The sequence below is a fragment of the Spodoptera frugiperda genome, chromosome 21 (genome assembly GCF_023101765.2).
Source record: "Spodoptera frugiperda isolate SF20-4 chromosome 21, AGI-APGP_CSIRO_Sfru_2.0, whole genome shotgun sequence".
Taxonomy (NCBI): domain Eukaryota; kingdom Metazoa; phylum Arthropoda; class Insecta; order Lepidoptera; family Noctuidae; genus Spodoptera; species Spodoptera frugiperda.
In genome coordinates, this window is record NC_064232.1 from 6,037,250 (window position 1) to 6,060,196 (window position 22,947).

Below are 22,947 nucleotides of genomic sequence, written 5' to 3' on the forward strand. Positions count from 1 at the left end.
ACATCACGCTACGATTAATAGGAGCCGAGCAGGGCGGGTGAAACCGCGCGAAAGTAGCTAGTAATAAATAAACATACGCCTTGCCCAATGACTTCCAGATAGGCCGGTAGTAAGCGACCTGCATCCATCGTCTCCCTGCGACCTTAACCATCATCTCAGCTGTTAGATTTAATCTTTAAACTCATGTTTTATTGTCCTCTTTGATGTTTACCGTACCGTCAATAAAACCTGATTGTCAGTGATACTATAGTTCACAATGTCATAGATTAAGTTTGTAGACACGACACGAAGGGGTCTGCGAACGGCGAGCATGCATGGTAGCTCACTGCCCGACCACTACTAGACCCGTGCGTACGGCTCGTCGCGTTCCGCTCGCGCCTCAAAGAGCCATCAAACCACCACAGATGGGGCCCAGTAGAGCTGATACCTGATCCGGAGCTGCGGACTACCTAGCGGGTTTACCGGGGCTCCGGCTCGAAAAGTAGAAACGGGGTAGTTTTTAGTACTAGCTCTCGTTCAAGGCAGGAGAAGCCACTGGATGAACTGAAAAAAACACTACATGAGGTGCTGTTTACATGTGACAATAATGGTCGTAAAATCAGACCATGAAGAAGGCATTTTAAGTGTGGGAGAGCCATGCTTCGGCACGAATGGGCCGGCTCGACCGGAGTGATACCACGGCCTCAAAGAAAACCAACGTAAAACAACGCTTGCGTTGTGTGAGTGAGGTTACCGGAGGCCCAATCACCCTCCTCCCCAATCTTCCTAAAACCCCGATTCCCTAACAAACCTTAAATTCCTAACCCAAAAAAGGCTAGCAACGTACCGACTTATACCATAAAAAAACTACATTACTATCGTGAAACATACTAAATTAATTACTATGTTATCGGCTTACGCACGTAACTGTTTGACGAGGAACTCGACTAGTTTCACACACAACGCGTAATTGTCGCGTTGCTAGTTGCCACTGAATTGAAACGACGCGGCGATTGTCGAGCTGTTCATGAATATGAGCCTCTTGCATGGCTTGAAACTAGTCGAGTTCCTCGTCAAACAGTTACGTTAGTAAGCCGATAAAATAAATAACTTTAATACACTACTGTTTAAATTCGAACATAAAGATGTAATTGGTCTTTCTGCGCGCTATATCTACTCTATGGTATGACGCCAATCTATGAAGTCGGTACATTAATTAATTCACTTGTAACTCCTGATTGAGCTTGCGGTGTTTACTGGTGCAATAACAAGGCTATATTAGTCGCCAAGATATATAGTATTTATGTATTAGTCTTTATATGATAGGTACATGCATACATGCATAAACGCACGCTTATGTCCCATGGTATACAGAAATGATTGCACGGTTGACGCGGCTGCCGCGCAACGTGTAGCGGGTGCGATCCCCACACGGAGCAACTCTTTGTGTGATCCATAAATTGTTGTTTCGGGTCTGGGTATGTGTATGTTAACTTGCACATTTGTAAACGCACCACGACACAGGAGAAAATCCTAATGTGGGGCAACGTTTTTTAAAAGAAAAAAAATAAAAAAACTAGAGAGCCTATCTACTAAGATCTTTATTTACTTTAAAAAAGTTTAGCGGCAACGCACTTGTAACGCCTCTAGTGTTTCGGGATTACCCGATATGATTACATAGGCTGATAATCAGCGATTGCTTACCATCAGATGATTCGCCTGTTTGTTTACCAGCTTATACCATAAAAAAGATATGCAATAATGATATAATGACCTACAAAATTAGTTATAACTGGTCCCATCCCATTACACCTTACCGCAACTGTTTTCTCTTGTTAGCAACTCACAAACAATTAGTTCTAATGTTTATATTAAAGTATCTATTTTTGACTCTGACTCATCATCATAGGAGTCTTCAACACGATTCTGCGTGAGAGTAGGTTAAAAAGCGTTTTACACTGTATATATCAGTCAAGTGATTGTAAAAAACTCATTTTTTAAAAGAGTAACGATGAAGTTTCTTGCTCGTTCTTCTCCATTCGAAGCTACACTTTGGAACGAGCACCTGATGGACAATTCAATTTGACGTTTCAAAGGTGCCTAATTTAGGATTAATTGAAATAAATACTTTGACTTGACTTTGATTTTGATCGCAAGAGTGACTGATCAAACAAGGGATTTCTGGATTTAGTTACTAGTTGTATTAAGTGTTGTGGTGCTTTTCCATCAGAAATGGGCTATTGTGCTATTTAGCTATGCTTCAAAGATGTAATAGCCAAGCTGTGAAACTATGTGAATGTTTCCAGCGACACTAAGCTATGTAGCTGTGCGAGGAAGATTCGCAGCTCGAATATGTGATGTATCGATAGTAGGGAAACCATCCATAGCACATATCGATAGCACGCATCCATAGCACGTATCTTTCCATATAAAAAACATAGCTTAGCTGAGTCCGTTTCCATTAGTGCTAAGCTATGTGTACCATCAAGTTGCTTCTCGCGCAACTTTTTGCCTCGCACAGCAAAACTGTGGAATGAGCTGTCGTCGGCGGTATTTCCGAACCGATACGACCTTCAAACCTTCAAGAAAAGAGCATACTCCTTTTTAAAAAACAAAGGCCGGCAACGCACCTGTGACTCCTCTGGTGTTGCGGGTGTCCATGGGCGGCGCTGATCGCTTACCATCAGGTGACTCGTTTGCTCGTTTGCCTCCTATTCCATAAAAAAAAAACCAATGAATATGATTTGTGGAAGCCAATCGCATCCACAGCAACGTAGCATAACACATCTCTGTTAGAAACGCACCCTTAGACAGCTCAGAAAATAGAAACAGTGACACATAGTATATTTGATTCTGTTGGTTTTTTTTTTTTAAACTTTGCCCCACATTAGGATTTTCTCCTGTGTCGTGGGTGCGTTTACAAACATACAAGTTTACATGCACATGACACCCAGACCCGAAACAACAATTTGTGGATCACACAAAGAGTTGCTCCGTGCGGGAATCGAACCCGCTACCCGTTGCACGGTAGCCAGTTGCCCAGCCACCGCACCAACCGTGCAGTCAATTCTGGATATTCCATAATGTAAACAACACCAATTTAAACAAAACCAGACAAATCCTACATTCACAAACAAATCATACAAACCGATACCATCCATACTAATAGGTACCTACTATAAATATGAAATTATGTGTGTCTGATTGTTTGTCCGTCTTTCACGGCAAAATGGAGCAACGAAATACCGACTATCAATTAGAAATTTAAAAAATAGTACATATTTATTATTTTGTAAAACTGCTACCAAACCCTTAAAAGAATCGGAGCTGCGGACTACCTAGCGGGAGGCTCCAACTCGAAAAATAGGAGTAGGAACGGGGTTGTTTTTAGTCAGTAAGAGTCTGACACACCCTTTCTTCTCACCTAGAAGTCCTAGTTAGATTTTATCCTCTTAAAAAAATCTTAAAATATCGCGAGCGAAACCGCGGCCTAAAACTAGTATACGATATATGATGAAGAAGTAATTAATAAGTCATACAGCTAAACAGAATACTGAATCATTCAGCCTGTTCAAGCGGCCAGCGGTGCACGTATCCAAACGTTGCTATTTTTAATCTATATCTTTTTTAATCTGTGTCATAGCGTCTTTGGCGGGATTCAACGAAAAAATTGTTGGTAAGTTATATATATTTTTTTATTTAAGTATTAGTGTATTTTATGATAGACTGTTTCGTTGGTCGAGTGGTCGCAAGTGCGACTGCCGGACAAAGGGATCTCTGGTTCGATTCGCGGATAGAGCAAAGTATTAAGGGCTACTGGGCATTTTTCGGTTTTTCAAAAAAATTGTCAGTAGTAGCAGAGAGTAGTAGTAGATTGGTGCGGTGGCTGGGCGACCGGCTGCCGCGTAAAGTGTAGTTAGTTTGATTCTCGCACGGAGCAACTCTTTGTGTGATCCACACAGTGATTTCGAGTCTGGTATGTTTGTAAACGCACCCACGACACAGTAGAAAAACCTAGTGAGGGGCAATGTTTTTTTTTCTTACGGAAACAAATATTTTCGAAGGTACATAATATATCGATTTGAAATATCACGTAACGTCATTTCTATGTACGTTTTATATGTAGAAATGACGTATTTGCCCACCCTCCTAAACTGAGTTCACATACCTATTTCACTCCTAAACTTTGATTCGTTTTATCTAGGTAAGTATGGATCTTCTGCCTATCCCTTTAGAACATTAAAAGCGTAAAGTTATGCCGTAAACAAACCCTATATGACACACCTCCGTATGACAAAATATTTTGAAACTGCAAAAATCGAGTTAAATCAGGAAAATTTTCACCTAATATAATTTGGTTCAAATTACCTTGTTTGCACATTTTGTTGACGCGTTCTCGGAAATTGCTAAACTATTTATCATACACATGAGTTCAAAGTGTGTGGAATTTTACATTTATTACACGTGTCAGTAAGAAGCGGGTTAGGTGGAAATGTATATTCATTAAATGAATGAATATTGGTGTCACATTGTTCTAAAATATAATAGGGATGATGACGGGATATGAAAATAAAAAATCTATTTAGTCCGTCAGTTAGGTACGGTAATGAAAAAATATTAGACACGTATTTTTTTTGCATATAAGATAACAATATTTAGATAAAACAAATCAAAGTTTAAGAGTGGGAGTAAATAAGTGTAATTTCTACGTATATAACCCTTCCTTGGCAGTCGGGTATAAAACGTACCTAGAAGTGACGTCACGCAATATTTAAAATCTTCGAAAGTATTTGTTTCCGTAAGATAATAAAAAATATTTTAAAATAATCTACAAGACGGACATTAAAATAAAAATTAGTCATCTACCCTATTCCAGACTTACAGCTACTATCTATTGACAAAAACAATTTAAAAAACGCTGTGCCTTACCAGGGAAATGAACTTGAGATAGTCTCAGCAGTCGCACTTGTGAGTACTCAACCAACGAGACAGTCAAAAACACAGATAATAGATTGGTATCTTTATGACAAAGACATAAGGTTTAAATTCCTTTAAATGTTATACTGTTATCATTTGTTATATGAACTTCGTTATCTATCACACACATGCGAATTATAATTTCGGCGTCTATAACCGTAATTAATGTAGTCTTAATAAAGTCAAAAGTCAAAATTATTTATTTCAAATAGACCAGGAAGGCACTTTTGAACGTCAAAGCAAATATAATAATATTAATAACGTCTGTCTGTCGGTCAGTCCTCTAGTGAAGCTATTTGCTCGTTCCAAAGTGTAGACTAATTTGTTTTTACTGAGGAAACTATCCAATTCACTGTACTCAGTGGGCATTCAAATTAGTGACTACTAATACGAAAGCCCTCTGTGTCTGTAGATTTGCTTATTATCGGTACAATGTTGACATCGGGGATCGCGCGACGATCTCCGACCACCGTAAGTGCGGGTTTGCGGACGGCGAGCAAGGGTAGCTTGCCGCCTGACCAGAACCAGACCCTTACGTTCCGCTCGCCTCAAAGAGTTATCAGACCACCACAGATGGGGCCCAGTAGGCCTGATGCCTAATCCGGAGCTGCGGACTACCTAGCGGGTTTACAGGGGCTCCGGCTCGAAAAACAGGAGTAGGATCGGGGTGGTTTTTAGTCAGTAAGAGTCTGACACTCCCTCTCGCCTCGCCCAAGGCGAGAAATGTCATTGGATTTTCCGCTCTTAAAAAAAGATTCATACAAAATGTATCTCTAGAATATTAATCTACAGATATAGAACTAGCTATAAATCAAACAGATTGTTCATTTCCCAAATTAGTTCCAAATTACTTAATCAATAGTAGGTAGAGTAGATATGAAGGTTGGCTGTCCAGGGCGCGGCCAACGTATTAAGGTAGCCACAAGGGAAAGATGACCCAATTTCAAGGTTTATTTTGGACTAAATCTTAGTTTAGTTAAAAAGAAAAATTACAGTATAATAAGTGCATGGTTGGCGCGGTGGCTAGGTAACCGGCGGGGTCGATTCCCGCACAGAGTAACTCTTTGTGTGCTAAACAAATTGTTGTTTCGGGTCTGGGTGTCATGTGTATGTGAACTTGTATGTTTGTAAACGCACCCACGACACAGGAGTTGTCTGTCGTGGGTGCGTTGTGTTTTATAGAAAAAATGTTTCTATACAATAATTTCTGTTGTGGTGACACACATTGAAGATTCGTCAACAATAATTGATAGATGATGCTCTTACACGACCAATTACACATATCGACGGATGACGTCACAAAAGCTTTTTTAAGGGGGAAAATCATCTAATGACTTCTCCCACCTTGGGTAAGGCAAGAGGGAGTGTCAGACTCTTATTGACTAAAAACCACCCCGTTCCTTCTCCTGCTTTGAGCCGGAGCCCCGGTAACCTTTTACGTTGTCCACAGCTCCGGATAACCACTGCAACTACCTACAGTGTCAATAGTTATTTCTAACATGGTTTTTTTTAGCGTTGATAAGACTGCCTTATTATAATTTATGCGGAATTGGACGTTATTGTACCTATCACATCGTGATTTGCAAGTGATAATGACCTACTCCGATTTGAACCATTAACCTTTGTGATACCGCAATTTGAACTTTATTATCTGACTGTTTAGTTACAAGATTGCGTAATATTATCACATGCTCGTTGGTTCCTGATTATTTCTTATTACTTACTTAGTACTTGTCGAAAAAAAAACACCGAAATCACCGGAACAAAAATCCAATCTATTATTTATTTTGTGATCCGGAGCTGCGGACTACCTAGCGGGTTATCGGGGCTCCGGCTCGAAAAGCAGGTGTGTTGAGGAACGGGGTGGTTTTTAGTCAGTAAGAGTCTGACACTTTCTTTTGCTGCACCCAAGGCGTGAGAAATAATTGGATGATACCCCCCCCTCAAAAAAAAAGGTAACTAGTTACAGTAATTATCGTCACGCCTATCGATGTTCGCAGGGGATAGGCTATAATACTAGACTAAAAATATTAGTGTTGGAACTACTATTAAAAAATAAGGATAACGTAAAACTCCTAGCATAATACGCCAGGCAATTTCTGGTAACAAACTAATAGGTTACCGAAATGCAGGAGTAGAAACAGGGTGGTTTTTGTCAGTAAATCAGACATTGTCTCCGGCCTCACCCAAGGCGGTGGAAATCGTTGGATGATTTCCCCTCCTCGAAAAAGGTAATTTTTAGGCTTTGTCATCATCGTCCGCTGAATTATAGGCATAAGTTCTCCCGCGGGCACCTCATAGACCCATCAGACCACCACAGATGGTGCCCAGTAGGACTGATATCTGATCCGGAGCTGTAGGACTACCCAACGGGTTTACCGACGCCTGGCCTGCTTTAGATGAGGCGAGAGGGAGTGCCACTCCGTTCCTACTCCTGTTTCAAACCACCCTGTTCCTACTCTTGCTTCGAGCCGGCACTCCGGCAACCAGCTAGGCAGTCCGCACCTCCAGCAATGTATCTTAGCTTACCATCACTACACAGCTAAGCGTGAAGTTAAGTAATAAGGTAATTTAAAAAACTAAAATTCCGACTACATTTATTGAAAATGAAAAAACCCTAAAACAAGAAAGTCATCGTAAAAATAATTATCATCGTAATTTTTTTTTAATTACCTTATTTTCTTTTAGTTTTATAATTTTTATATTTTGATAATTATAGGTATATAGTGTCATTCTCACAGTAAATACGAATCCAACGACACCTCTCAAGCCAAAATCCATCAAGCCGTTTAGGCTGCAGAGCGTGCCAAACAATTATACATACATACATACATACATACATACATACTCTCTCTCGAACAACATAAAACATAACCCTCCTTCTGGCACAGTTGGGTAAAAACCCCCCGTTATTTACACAAACACTTCTACTTGGATAACAGTTACACGTAGTTTCCGAGTCGGTGTTAACAAAGCGACACATCTTTTTATAACACATTGTATTTGATGTGGCAACTATAACACTAAATGTTGAACAAATACAAGTATAATTTATTTGCTGATGCTATAAAGGCGTTGTCAAGACGTTCAAAGAAGTAAATAATGTAATAAATATATGTTATATAATATATGTATATGCTGTTTGGTGACGTCAACAAGTAATCATTTTTTTTAAAGAACTTTTCCCCACACTAGGTTTTTCTCCTGTGTCGTGGGTGCGTTTACAAACATACTAGTTCACATACACATGACACCCAGACCCGAAACAACAATTTGTGGATCACACAAAGAGTTGTTCCGTGCGGGAATCGAACCCGCTACACGTTGCACGTCAGCCAGTTACCCAGCCACCGCACCAATCGTGCAGTCATATTATCATTCAATGGTTTCTCCCATCTTGGGTGAGGTGAGAGGGAGTGTCAGACTCTTACTGACTAAAAACCACCCCGTTCCTACTCCTGTTTTTCGAGCTGGAGGCACGATAACCCGTTAGTTTCTATGTAATTATTGCCTGGCGTATAATGCCAGAAGTTTTATGTTATCTTTTTATTTTTAAATAGTTGCCCTAACACTAGTATTACCTGTCTAGTATTAGGGTGCTTTTCCACCAGAGATGTGCTATGCTACGTTGCTGTAGATGCATTTAGCTTCCACCAATCATATTCATTGATACACATAGCTTAGCACTGGTGGAAACGGACTCAGCTAAACTATGTTTTTTATATGAAAAGATGCGTGCTATGGATGAGTGTCCTACTTTCGTTACATCAAATACTTGAACTGCTCCTTCTCCGACATATTTAATTAATTTTGTGGACTTTAAAAGAGACTATGACCTCTGAGTTTGTTTCGGCATTTCTTCTCAGAGTAGTCGGATAGGAAATGCCGGTCTCATCTAATTATTTAAGAGATTGACGTGTAAAAGAGTTACATTGTAACCTATTTGCAAAAATAAATATCATTTATCATTATCTGCTCATCTTCCTTGCACAGGTACATACCATAGTATCAGTGGAAACAATCACATAGTTTCACAGCTTAGCTATTACATCCTCATAGCATAGCTACATAGCACATCTCTGATGAAAAAGCTCCCTTAAACCTATTAATAATTAAATAATGACACTTCAACAAAAACAGTCGACGATACGATTCGGTACGCATGCGTCAATTTAAAAATAGAACAGCTATAGGTATTTAATGAATTCGTTCAGTTTTGGACTGACCTTGAGCGGTATCGGACGTCAAAAGAATTCTATTTAACTAATAAATAATATTTCGCGGTAAAAATATTGAAAAGTATTTTTTTACTTGAGTTTCGAGTAAAAGGGTGTATTTTGTGTCGCTAAGGATACTAAGTATTGTCTGAAAAGTTCATTCTTGTTTGGCAAGTAAGTGTGTTTACGATTTTTTAATATTTTTTTATGGTAAACGAGCAGACGTATCACCTGATGGTAAGCAATCGCCGCCGCCCATGGGCACTTGAAACACCAGACGCGTTACAAGTGCGTTGCCGGCCTTTTTGGGGTTAGGAATTTAAGGGTTGTTGGGGAATCGGGGATTAGGAAGATTGAATAGGTGGCAAGTGGCGAACGAGCAGACGGATCACCTGATGGTAAGCAATCAGCGCCGTTTCTTATTTTATGTTTTATGTATACCAGCTGTTTGAACACGTGAATGTTGTTTTGCTGGTTCACGTCGGTTTTCTGTGAGGCCGTGGTATCACTCCGGTCGAGCCGGCCCATTCGTGAAGCATGGCTCTCCCACACTTAAAAACCTCTTCAACCTTATAATCAAACCTCGGCCCTGCAACAACGAACCAATCAATTAAACACTTCTATTTTAAGTACCCCACAACTGAACTGTCATTGGTTCGTTAATAATCAATTGGACGCGAAGTTATTATAGAGGCAATCGATACGTTTATTTACGATCGGAAATGTTGTATCATGCTTTTTTATCGTGAAGATATTGGCAGAGATGGGTACTAGATAGGTAGGTTATCATATTAGTGCTGTACAGGGTAAATTTGTTATACCTTTTTTTTTAGGGGCGACAATTATCTAGATGACTTATCCCGACTTGGGATGAGGCGGGACCATGTCAGACTCTTACTTTCTTAAACACTACCACCAGCATTCCTACTCCAGCTTTCATTCGTGAGCCATGGTAACCTTTTACGTTGTCAACAGCTGCCGGATAATATTCGGAATACTCATCGAAGGTTAAATAATTACTATGGTAAATAGGACCCGTCATATAGTTCTGAACCCAATAGTGTTAGTGACCATGTAGCTGTTCATAAGAAATAACTTATAGTTAACCTCAGTACATGATCCTTAAAGAAAAGACTGGCGCAGCAATTTATTTATTATGTTAAATATTTAGCATAAGTAGGTACCTGTTTCAAATTAGAAGTGTCATTGTTTTAGATATTCATTGCTGACTTAGTAATAACCACCCCGTATCCTAGCTTCTGCCTTTCGAGCTTCGGATCCCCGGTAAACCCGCTAGGTTTTAACATAAGCTTATTTTAAACGCTATTGTAGCATCCTATTATGTAAAATTTTACTGGAATCGGATCAGTAATATCGAAGATTATCGAACCCGCCACCCGTTGCATGGCAGCCAGTTGCCTAGCCACCGTATCAACTGTGCAGTCAATTCTTTCGTTCATACAATTTACCAAAAGGGTTACACGTTTTTAACCGAGTAGCACAATTTACTATTTCTAAAATAGCTCAAACATGATTGACACTTACCTAGACTCGTTAGGCATCCTAGCTTAGTAAAATTTATGATATTTTACTTACATTGTAACTAAAAACCACCCCGTTCCTACTTCTGCCCTTCGAGCCGGATCCCCGGTAAACCCGCTAGGTAGTGTTAATGATTTTGACTTTGACTTTGACTAAAATAGCTCAAAGATGATTGACACTTACCTAGACTCATTAGGCATCCTAGCTTAATAAAATTTATGATATTTAACTATCATTGTACGTCAACTGGCGATAACCAGATCTCGCAGTGTAGATAACTGGGTCTTAACTGGTATTAAGATATTTAACTGTTAACAGTGATATTTTATTTGCTTTTTGCTTATGGTGACTGTGTAAAGATAATTTTAGTTGAGGTTCTGTATGTTTTAATATATATTGTTTTTATGGTATAAGCCGGTAAACGTGTAAAGGATCACCTGATAGTAAGCAATCGCCGCCGCCCATGGACACTTGAAACACCAGAGGCGTTATAAGTGTGTTGCCGGCCTTTAGGGTCGTTAGGAATAGTGATATCGGGGATTCACAGAAAACCGACGGGTAATTGGGCCTCCGGTATTCGTTGTGTGAGTGTGGTTACAACGCAAGCGTTGTTTCACGCCAAATTTTCTCCAATCCGTATCATTCTGTTGAGCCGGCGTATTCATGCCGAAGCATAGCTCTGCCACGATTAAATAGATTGTACATGGTGGAATAGCTCCATGTGCAGCTATCGGGTCTGAAGTTCGATTCCCTGATCAGCCAAAGTGTTTATTCGATTTTTTTATCGTTTACCGGCTTATACCATAAAAAGATGTATATTAAAATATGTTGTTGTATGTTCATATGTTAATCATCAAACGATTTTTTAAATACTTGGACTCAAACCCTAAACCTCACACTCTTAAATTTTTATAAGGATCTCTTAAAAATACCTAAAACAGCCGCTACCAAAAATTTTAACAAAGCAAATAATAAACTATTAAATGCTAATTAAATAAAGCATATGTCTTTCATATCAGTAACTAAATCCGTTATTAGATAATGGATGAACATTTTTTAAAATAAAAAGCCTAAATGTAACGGAGTTTGTCAGTTGTATCCCAGCCGGTGTAGGAGACACACGTGTTTTGAATAGATTATTTAAATCATTATTTGTTCGATAAATAAATTAGGGATTATAAAGAAAGAAGTTTAAAAAGGAGTAAGTGTTTCTTTTTACAATATGGTCACTAACACTAACATTAGAACTTGATATGGGATATTTACTTACCATGTTTATTTATGTCTATGAGTTTCCGATATTTCGGCACTGTTACAAGCGCCATGATCACGGATCAAATAATAAACATGGTAAATATCCCATCTTAAGTTCTAATGATAACATCAGTAGTTTACACGATTTTAATATGACTTTAAAAAAAGCGTAGTAATACATAATATTTGAAGAAATAATATTTGGTCTATCATACCATGTCTAGAGTTTTTATAATCTGTTGAGATTAATCATATCGCTTTATTTTCCATTTTACTTAAATATCGCACCTTCAATCCCTGTAGGGGTACCGACAGGGATAAGGTAATGTGTACGACACATAATGCCGCTATACAATGTACACTCACTTTTCACCAATTGTGTTATAAGTTCCATGTAATACGGGGTGAGACTATTGTCAAATACTGGACATAAGTCCAGACTCCGTGCTACTACTGAGAAATTGAGTTTCTGTGAAGAAAACCGACGTGAAACAACGCTCTACCAACGAGGAACCAACCAACTCTACCAACGCTCTACCGACGTGAAACAACGCTCTACCGGTAGAGCCGGCCCATTCGTGCCGAAGCATGACTCTCCCACACTTAAAGCTCCCATACCGTTTCACTATGAGTGGTAATAAATTCTGTTAATAGTTATTAATTACATATTTCATTTGTCCACAGCCCAGCGCTCTGAAGTCTACGTCTAAGGCCCCAGAAATCACGTCGAGAAAAGTGTCTTACAAGGCAAAAACGTTGTTCGAGAATGGAATCACATGAGAAGAACGTGTTCACAGTGGGGCACGACCTGAGCCCCACGACCACTGATATCGTTGAAATGAAACCAGCAGGTTAGTCATTCATAGGTACTATATTTTATGAACATTAATTATACAGAACAGGTTAGAATGTAAAATGAATTTTACATAATTGAACCAACGAAACAATGTTTTGACTGCACGGTTGGCGCGGTGGCTGGGCAACTGGCTGCCACGCAACGTGTAGTTCAATTCCCGCACGGAGCAACTCTTTGTGTGATCCACAAATTGTTGTTTCGGGTCTGGGTGTCATGTGTATATGAACTTGTATGTCTGTAAACGCACCCACGACACAGGAGAAAATTCTAGGGTGGGACAAAGTTTTCAAAAAAAATATTGAAAAACAGAATAATATTGACCTATCGATCGATAGTCCATCGATGCCATCGATAGATATCGGTCGACATTGATCGACTGGTGTGGTAGCTTTAATTGATCGACGGATACCGGTCGACTTACCAATCGATCGATTGCCGGTCGATGGCAACGGTCGGTAGATTTGTTATATTCCGGCTAGAATCTAATCACAACCAAAAATCAAAACAATATCACTTTTTTATATAAACGAGCAGACGTATCACCTGATGGTAAGCAATCACCGCCGCCCATGGACACTTAAAACACAAGAGGCGTTACAAGTGCGTTGCCGGCCTTTTGGGGGTTAGGAATTTAAGGGTTGTTGTTTAATAGGGGATTGGGAAGATTGGAAAACCCTCCGGCCTCTGGTAACCTCACTCACTTCTAACTCCCCCCTTCTTTTCAACAGTGAACGGCGTGGAAGCTGGTCCAACGAAGAAGCTGAAAGACCTGGACGATCTCCTGCCATATGTGGGAGACTTCGGCTGGTACCAGCGCATACTGTTCCTGCTGATGATACCTTACTCCTTCTTCTTCGCGTTCGTGTACTTTGGACAGATATTCATGACCCTGGTGCCTGAAGAACATTGGTGTTACGTACCGGAGCTGGGGAATTTGAGTGTGGAGGAAAGGTGAGTCCTTATTTCGTGGGATAATGTTCTTAAAATATTGTTTTTTAGAAATCAAGAAGATTTAATTGTACCTGTCGCTGCGGGTTTAGTTAGAAAGTCAGACAATATTTTATGGATTTTTCTTTATGGAATAAGTCGGTAAACGAGCGGACGAATCACCTGATGGTAAGCAATCAACGCCGCCGATGGACACTTGAAATGCCAGAGGCGTTACAGGTGCGTTGCCGGCCTATTGGGGTTGAATTGGAATTGGCTCTTGGTAGAAACAAAGCCAAGACCATCTGATGGTAAGCGGACACCGTAACCTAAATAAAGGCAACACCAGAGGGTATCAGAAATTCGTTGTGGAACATGCAACATTTTCCATAGTTTTTGTAAAAATAATACATGGAACTAAAAACAGAATTGACAAAACCATCCTTTGGAGCTGCGGACTACCTAGCGGGTTTACTAGGGCTCCGGCTCGAAAAGCAGGAGTAGGAACGCGGTGGTTTTAAATCAGTAAGAGTCTGATACTCGCCTTGGCTTCGCCCAAGACGGGAGAAGTAATTGAAAGATTTATCTTAATCGATTACTCGAGCAACAGAAACAATCTCTATAATTATTTTCTCATTTTCAGACGTCATCTTTCAATTCCATTTGTCGACGGAAAATATGACAAATGCTCCGTATACGACGTGAACTGGACATCCGTACTCCAGAATGGAACCTTGACTCCAAACCCAGAGTGGACCGTGAAGAAATGTGAACACAAATGGGAATTCAACTATTCTGATGTCCCATATGAAACTATTGCATCTCAGGTACGTGTGTCGCCTGGACAGTCTACGCTACATCCTTGTTGACTGGACATCTACACTACATGAGCTGCTGTTTACATGTGAACATTAGCTCATGACGATACCTAAGTACGTGTGTCGCCTGGACAGTCTACGCTACATCCTTGTTGACTGGACATCTACACTACATGAGCTGCTGTTTACAAACATGTGAACATTAACGTGATGATATATGTCTGTCTCTTTTCTTCTTACAGCAAGGATGGGTGTGCGACAAAGATGACTATCCAGCGACTGCTCAAGCTATTTTCTTCTGTGGAGGCATAGCAGGAGGGTTCATTTTCGGATGGGTGGCTGATAAATATGGAAGACTACCAGCTTTGATTGGTAAGTTCATCTTCATGTCATTAAGTATTTCTCCCAAGGAAGTCTAAAGCAGTAACCAAGGAGAGAATTGGGTGATCTCATCGACCCTAATCTTCCTGCAGGGGTCATAATATCTGATCAAGGGACTACACATTTGATAAAGACCGGACCGTATAATTGTTCTCTGACAGACCGGACAAGAATTTTTTTAACTGCAATCCCGAACTCACGTGCCTAAAGTGGAGGTTATGGCAAACCCCAAAGTTCAGCAGTGGACTCTCCACGACATATTCAAGAAATAATGAATATCTCTTTTAATTTACCTTTTTTGAGAGGGAAAATCCTTAAGAGAGGTAGTGTCAGACTCTTAGTGACTAAACACCACCACTGTCCCTAGTCCCGCTTCGAGCCGGAGCCCGGTAATCCGCAGCCCTTTAAAGGTCTTTGAATCTACCTAGAAATATAATATTAGACATTTTGTCAGATTATGTGCCTTCACTACAAACAATTTTAATTTCTATTCTTTTTGCAGGTGCGAATTTGGCCGGCTTTGTAGGCGGTTTGGGATCAGTATTTACAAACGCTTTCTGGTCATTCTGTATCTGCCGGTTCATTGTCGGACTGGCGTACGACAACTGTTTCATCATTATGTATATTGTTGGTAAGTTGTTCTTTATTTATTATTTCTTTATCATAAAAAAATACCAAATTAAAAGTTTTTAAACTGACATGGTCACTAACACTATTAACAGTAAATACGTGATCATGGCGCTTGTAACAGTGCCGAAATATCGGCAACTTATCAAAGTGAATAAACATGGTAAATATCCCGTCACAAGTTCTAATAATACGAAATTAAAAGTACCTTTACCCGACGAGCATGCATGAAAAGACTGATGACTGTTGATGAAGCGAAAGAAGTGTGTAAAAATCGTAGCAATTGGTGCTCCATTGTCTCTGTCTACCCCCATGGGAGACAGGCGGGAGTTTATGTATGTATGTTCTCTTTTATATTATTAAAGTGACCAACAAGCTCACGGTCTGCCTGATGGAAAACAGTTACCATAGCCTATGTAGTTGTTTAGTTTCATTCAGCTTTTTATTTCATTATAGTGATAAAAATAAAACGAACGAGTATACAAAAAAAGTTTCTTCGGGAAAGTTGTTTGTAATCATGAGTACAATCACGTGTTTAAATATCGTTTACTAATTATCAGTCACCCTATATTACAATAACCTCTTTTCATCTTTTCCAGTGCTGGAATACGTAGGCTTAAAATGGAGGACATTCGTCGCCAACATGTCGATTGCCGTCTACTTCACATTCGCTGCCTGCCTTCTACCCTGGATCGCTCTGGCTGTGAATGATTGGAAGATCTATACCCTCATCATCAGTGTTCCTCTGGCATTAGCTGTTCTCACTCCTTGTGTGGTTCCTGAGAGTGCGAGGTAAGTTTTGCTAAACAATGTTTTGTAAAACAGCAGATGGGTCTACTGATGGTAAGCAATCTGCAATTGTCAAAAGTTCGAAAATAAAGGCTTTATGATTATTAAGCAATTTGCAAAGCACATAGACGCAAATAAACAATGTTTTGTAAAACAGCAGATTGATTAACTGATGGTAAGCAATCTGCAAAGCTCATAGATGCTCGCCATCCGACCAGAACCAAACCTGTGCGTACGGCCTTAAAGAGCCATCAGACCACTACAGATGGGGCCCAGTAGGGCTGATGCCGACTGCTGGCTGTTGCCTAGCGGATTACTGAGGCTCGGGCTCAAAAAGCAGGAAAACTACCCCGTTCCTAAACGGGATGGTTTTTAGTCAGTAAGAGGCTAACTCTCGCCTCGCTCAAGACGCGAGAAGACATTGGATGACTTTCTGCCTCAAAAAAAAAATTGCTGAAAATGGGGTGTTACACTTAAAACTAACACATTAGAATATTAATTCCTTTTATATCTACATAAACTGATTAAATATATCTACTTTCAGATGGTTAATAGCTCAAGGACGTATCGATGAAGCTATCAAAATTATGCAGAAATGTGAGCGAATCAACAAGAAGAAGATACCAACCGAAGTTATTGAGGAATTCAGGGTAAGTGATGTATGATTATTTAGACACTACTAATATACATAACGTCACGCCTTTATCCCCAAAGGGGTAGGCAGAGGTGCACATTTTGGCACGTAATGCCACTGTACAATGTACACTCACATTTCACCATTTATGTTATAAGTCCCATGTAATAGGTGGTGAGCCTATTGCCATATACTGGGCACATTTTCAGACTCCGTGCTACTACTGGGAAATTTTCGATATATGGTGAAGACACTACTGATATTATAATTATGGTGAAGGAAAACATCGTGAGGAAACCTGGACTTATATTTTTTTATGGGCATATTTTTATGGGATTGGCAAACGGGCTGACTGATCACCTGATGGTAAGCTATCGGTGTTACCCATGGACATCTACAATACATATAGTGTTTTTTAAACGTCGCCCCACACTAGGATTTTCTCCTGTGTCGTGGGTGCGTTTACAAACATACAAGTTCACATACACATGACACCCAGACCCGAAACAACAATTTGTGGATCACATAAAGAGTTGCTTTTTTATGTTGCGGAATTTAAGGGTTGTTGGGGAATCAGGGATTGGGAAGATTGAGAAGGGGGGAATTGGGCCTCCAGTAACCTCACTCACACAACGCAAGCGTTGTTTCATTGTTTCACGTCGGTTTTCTGCTCGGCCGTGGTATCACTCCAGTCAAGCCGGCCCATTCGTGCCGAAGCATGGCTCTCCCACACTTATCAATTCGAATTTCTTCTCTACAGGTAACAGCAACAGAAATAGCGAAGCAAGAACAGGAATGCAAGAACTACAGCGTTCTAGATCTGCTGAAGACTCCTCGTCTGCGGCGCCACAGCATTCTCCTGGTCATCATTTGGATGTCCATCGCCATGGTCTTCGATGGCCACGTCAGGAACGTCGGCTCCTTGGGGCTGGACATCTTCAAGACCTTCACTGTTGCCACGTTCACGGAGTTCCCTGCTGATGTCCTACTGATCCTGATTTTGGATATGTGAGTAGATTTTTTATGTAATATTTATCATCATGTAGATTAATTTTAATTTGTACATTAGATTGCTAGTCGTTGCAAACATGTGGTCTTGGGTTTGAATGCCAAGTTGGACAAATTAGTCAGCCAAAACCGAATTCATTTTTAACATTTCGAAAATTCTGGTCTGCAATTGTATCTCTCGTCTCTCTCTTCGCGAGAAGGTTTGAGCATTAATCACCACGCTTGCTCAATGCGGGTTTGCAATTTCAAACTTTTAATTACCTAATTAAAAATTATAAGCCCATGTTTCCTCACATCCGTATGACGTATGGTCACATTAATATTCCATCTGACGTATGGTCACATTAATATTCCAAAGAATGAGATGGAGTTTATAAATTAGTTTTTTTATTACTAATTAGCGACCCGACGCAGCTTCGTTTGGGTGCAATGGTGATATGTTATGCATGTATTATACACATAAAACTTCCTCTCGAATCACTTTATCTATAAAAAAAATGAATCAAAATCCGTTGCGTACTTTTAAAGATTTAAGCATACAAAGGGACATAGGGACAGAGAAAGCGACTTTGTTTTGTACTTAATGTAGTAATTAATATTTTTTTCATTTTGTTCTCAGTATCGGACGTCGTTGGCTAGCATTCAGTACGATGGTGATCAGTGGAATATTCAGTTTCCTAGCTTGCACTGCACCTGTTGGTAAGTAACATTACATATTTATAACTTTTTTTATAGTATAAGCCGAAAAACGAGCAGACGGATCACCTGATGGTAAACAATCGATATACTGCATACTCGAGCTGTGCCATCTATACCTTCATCACGCAACTTTCCATACTTATAAAAGCATAGCTTAACTAAGTCCGTTGGGGCTGCGGACTGGAGCGAGTCTGCGGACGGCGAGTAAGGGTAGCTTGGCGCCCGACCGGAACCAGACCCGTGCGGACGGCACGTTGCGATCTGCGCGCGGCTCTAAGAGCCATCAGACCACCACAGATGGGTGCCAAGTAGGACTGATGCTCGACCCGGAGCTGAGGATAACGTAACATGTTACCGGGGCTCCGGCTCGACAAGCAGGAGAAGGAACGGGGTGGTTTTTAGTCAGTAAGAGTCTGACACTCACTCTCGCCTCGCCCAAAGCCCAAAAAAACTGAGCCCGTTTCCACCAGTACTAAGCTATGGTGTACCAATGAATATGATTGGTGGAAGCCAAACGCATCCACAGCAATGTAGCATAACACATCTCTGGTGGAAAAGCACACAAATACGGAATATTTTGCACTGCATTTGACTGCACGGTTGGCGCGGTGGCTGGGTAACCGGCTGCCGTGCAACGTATAGCAGGTTCAATTCCCGCACGGAGCAACTCTTTGTGTAATCCACAAATTGTTGTTTCGGGTCTGGGTGTCATGTGTATGTGGAATTGTATATTTGTAAACGCACCCACGACACAGGACAAAATCCTAAAGTGGGGCAACGTTTTTATTTAAACAATTTTTTCTTGCAGGTATAGCCTCAGCCTCCCTAGCAATAGTAGGCCGCTTTGCAGTGAACATTTCATTCAACATCGGAATGCAATATGCAGCAGAGTTGCTCCCCACAGTGGTGCGGGCGCAGGGCATCGCCCTCATTCATATCAGTGGATACGTCGCTACTATACTCACACCGTACATCGTTTATATGGTAAGTAGACCGAAAAGACTGATAGAGTAGAAGACTAGTAGACCAGTAGACTAAGAGACCGAAATAAAGAAAAATTGCGGAATGTTTGCATGAAGCTATTTGGATTGGAGTGGAATTTTTTGCCGGAGTCTGTGTTTCCTGATGGGTATAACTTGGGTGTCTTCAAAGTCCGAGTGAGTAGGTTGCTTATGGACAGACGTGCTCCATCGTAGGCCGCATCATCAGGCGAGATAGCGGCCAAACGTCGACCCATGAAACGTTAGAAAAATAGACTGAAAAGGCCGAAAGACTAGTAGACCAGTAGACTAAAAGACCGAAAGAAAGAAAAAGATAGGAGTTGTTCCATGAAGCTACTTAAAACTGTATGTTTGCGTATAACGTCACGCTTTTTATCCCCGAAAGGGTAGGCAGAGGTGCACATTACGACACGTAATGCCATTGTGTAATACATACTCACTTTTCACCATTTGTGTTATAAGTCCCATGTAATAGGGGGTGAGCCTTATGCCGTAAACTGGACACTATTCCAGACTCATCACCAGAAAAATCGAGAAAATAATAAAGACACCCGAAACACCAGAGGCGTTACAAGTGCGTTGCCGGCCTTTTGAGGGTTAGGAATACCACGATTTTACTCTCCATATAGTCTTCACCATCTAAACTTAACACTATTTCTTCTTTCAGGCCACCATAGCAAGAGAGATTCCCCTACTGATTCTGGGTGCTCTAGGCATATTCGGAGGCTTCCTATGCCTGTTCCTGCCTGAATCTATGGGCAAGGAGATGCCTCAGACTATCCAGGATGGTGAGAACTACGGTCTGGACCAGAAGTTCTGGGACTTTCCATGTTGCAACAGGTAATAGATTATTTCTGTGTCAATTGCCTTATTTTTTTTTTAACATAGGTAAATAAATTTATTTCATCTAAACTAACACATTATTTACAACTTAAAAATACCAAAAAAAGGAATAAAAGCTAACTTAAAACTAAAATAAAAGCGTTAGGCGTGGTTAGGCGTCGAAGTACTCGTCCGCATCGCTATTAAATTAATATGTGCTATTATTATTATTTAGTTATTCATAAATTAAATCCAATAAAATTTCAGGCATAACATGTATTATGGGTTGCACTTGTTACACTCTTAATCTTAGCGACTATACAATATAAGCCCATTGAAAAAAAAAAATGTTATGAGTAGCTTTATAAGCTGTATAAGCCAGTAAACGAGTATACAGATCATTTGATGGTAAGCAATCGCCGCCACACTTAAATTGTGTGTTTATTTGTTTTGTTTGTATTAAAAATGTGTACGTATTTAATATCCTGTGTATTTAATGTGTGTGTATTAATATTATAAAACTGATTGATTATTTTTTTCTTTTACAGAAAGAAGAACAAAGAAGTAAAGAACGAGACACGATATTGAGAATGTGAAATATCCATCGTCTGTAGAAGACACATAATTATGACTTAATTTAAACCACATGTACATAGAGCTGTTCACACATAATTGAATACTTGATTTATTTAATTATTTATTATGTTCGAATGAAATATGAATCACACATTTGAAAAGATAGTATGAAATAATGTCGTAGACGCGGAGGCACGGTGTACAAAAAGATTTCATTGTTTGGGTTTTCCAAATCTTCGAAAAAATATCAGTTAGGAGGTATTTGTACTTCGCCGTCGATGAGTACGATATTATTTCAAGTTACATAAAAAAACGATAGTTTCCTTAAGATCTTATGTTTATTAAAATTGGTCCAGCCGTTCTCTAGTTACTAACTTAGTAATTTTTTTATAAATTTGAATATGTGATTGACTATCTTAATAAGTGTATCTGAACAATTATGTAGCTATCTGCCGTATTCAGAGACATTTAATAATAACTTAAACTATTCCTTAGTAACGATTTTGTATCGAAAACATTTGCTAAAGGCTGCGTTAAATTGACTATTAAATGACTCTGAGTGTGGTGGTTAGTGTATTTTTTCACTGATTGAACAATAAATTATTTTTTCATACAAAACGTGTTTATTTATTTTTCATACCCAACGAATCTCCAAAACATCAATCTTAAAGAGATACAAAGATGCATATACACAGTGTAAGACCCACTTTTTCCAGAGCTGCGGACTACCTAGCGGGTTACCGGGGCTTCGGCTCGAAAAGCAGGAGTAGGAACGGGGTGGTTTTTAGTCAGTAAGAGTCTGACACTCCCTCTCGCCTCGCCAAGGCGGGAGAAGTCATTGGATGATTTTCCTTCAAAAAAACCTACTTTTCACCAGTTATGTTATAAGTCCTATATAATAGGGGTGTGACTAATGCCATACAATACGCAGGATTCCAAAATCATTACTATCAATGAACAAATTAAAGAAAAAATTAATATATTTTATTTTATTTACGGCTAACTCAGGTAACTGTGGTAACAATAATAAAATTGTTTATAGCACGGAGTCTGGAATTGTGCCCGGTATATAGCAATAGGCTCACCCCCTATTACATGGGACTTATAACACAAATGGTGAAAAGTGTGTGTACATTGTATAGCGGCATGCCGTAATGTGCACCTCTGCCTACCCCTTCAGGAACAAAAGGCGTGACATTATTTATTTGATGTACAAACCCTATAAAAATTTGCCCGAACCTTTTTTTTGATGACGGGGGAAACCTTCAAAAGGCGCCTAGCTTTTTTGGGGATAAAAGACTAGGGAGTGTGGGATTTTTACCTCACTAAAACCTCCCCGGTGGACATCCTCAGCACCTAAAGGAGGCACCGGGCCCTCTTAGTAGACCAACCCCGGAACCCCAGTGGGATTTGCCCGACCCTAGAATCAAACCCGATTTGCTTTACTTGGTACCTACATTCACTCGACCACCAAATAACTCTTATCACAGTTGTTATCTTAACAAATAAACCGAATCAAGTAGTTAACTGTAACGTTTAACAGTTAAAATAAATTGTTTATGAAAAATTAACAAAAAAATTTGAGTCATGAATGGACATCCGAAGTCGATACGTAAACGTAAATATTGTGGGTTTTGGGTTTAGTGAGGGGAAACTGTCGGTGTCGATGAATTAAGATATCTTTTTAAAATGTATTAAAGGACTAGTTTCTGCCAGTGGCTTCGCCCGCGTTTTAGTGGGATAAAAAGTATGCTGTGACCCAAACTTCGAGTAACCGGAGATCGTCTCGCAATCCCCGATGCCCGGAGTGTCACTCACAATGGCCAGGGCGTGGGGCGAT

General features: G+C 40.0%; 1 protein-coding gene across 3 annotated transcripts; it reads left to right on the forward strand.

The window, feature by feature from the left end:
* The first annotated feature begins 3,519 nt into the window (after positions 1–3,519).
* On the forward strand, positions 3,520–21,206 carry LOC118280466 (carcinine transporter). 3 transcript variants are annotated; one of them, XM_050701926.1, is made up of 13 exons: positions 3,520–3,655; positions 12,654–12,820; positions 13,554–13,776; positions 14,396–14,579; positions 14,813–14,942; positions 15,454–15,582; positions 16,178–16,370; positions 16,912–17,017; positions 17,762–18,009; positions 18,629–18,708; positions 19,517–19,692; positions 20,377–20,549; positions 21,080–21,206. In XM_050701926.1, exons 2-13 carry the CDS (start codon positions 12,736–12,738, stop codon positions 21,117–21,119), a joined length of 1,767 nt encoding a protein of 588 aa, XP_050557883.1. In that variant the 5' UTR covers positions 3,520–3,655; positions 12,654–12,735; the 3' UTR covers positions 21,120–21,206. The 3 variants fall into 3 exon arrangements, with proteins under 3 accessions (XP_050557883.1, XP_050557881.1, XP_050557882.1); XM_050701924.1 differs by lacking the exon at positions 3,520–3,655 and adding an exon at positions 9,232–9,347; XM_050701925.1 differs by lacking the exon at positions 3,520–3,655 and adding an exon at positions 11,798–11,916.
* Positions 21,207–22,947: the final 1,741 nt, after the last annotated feature.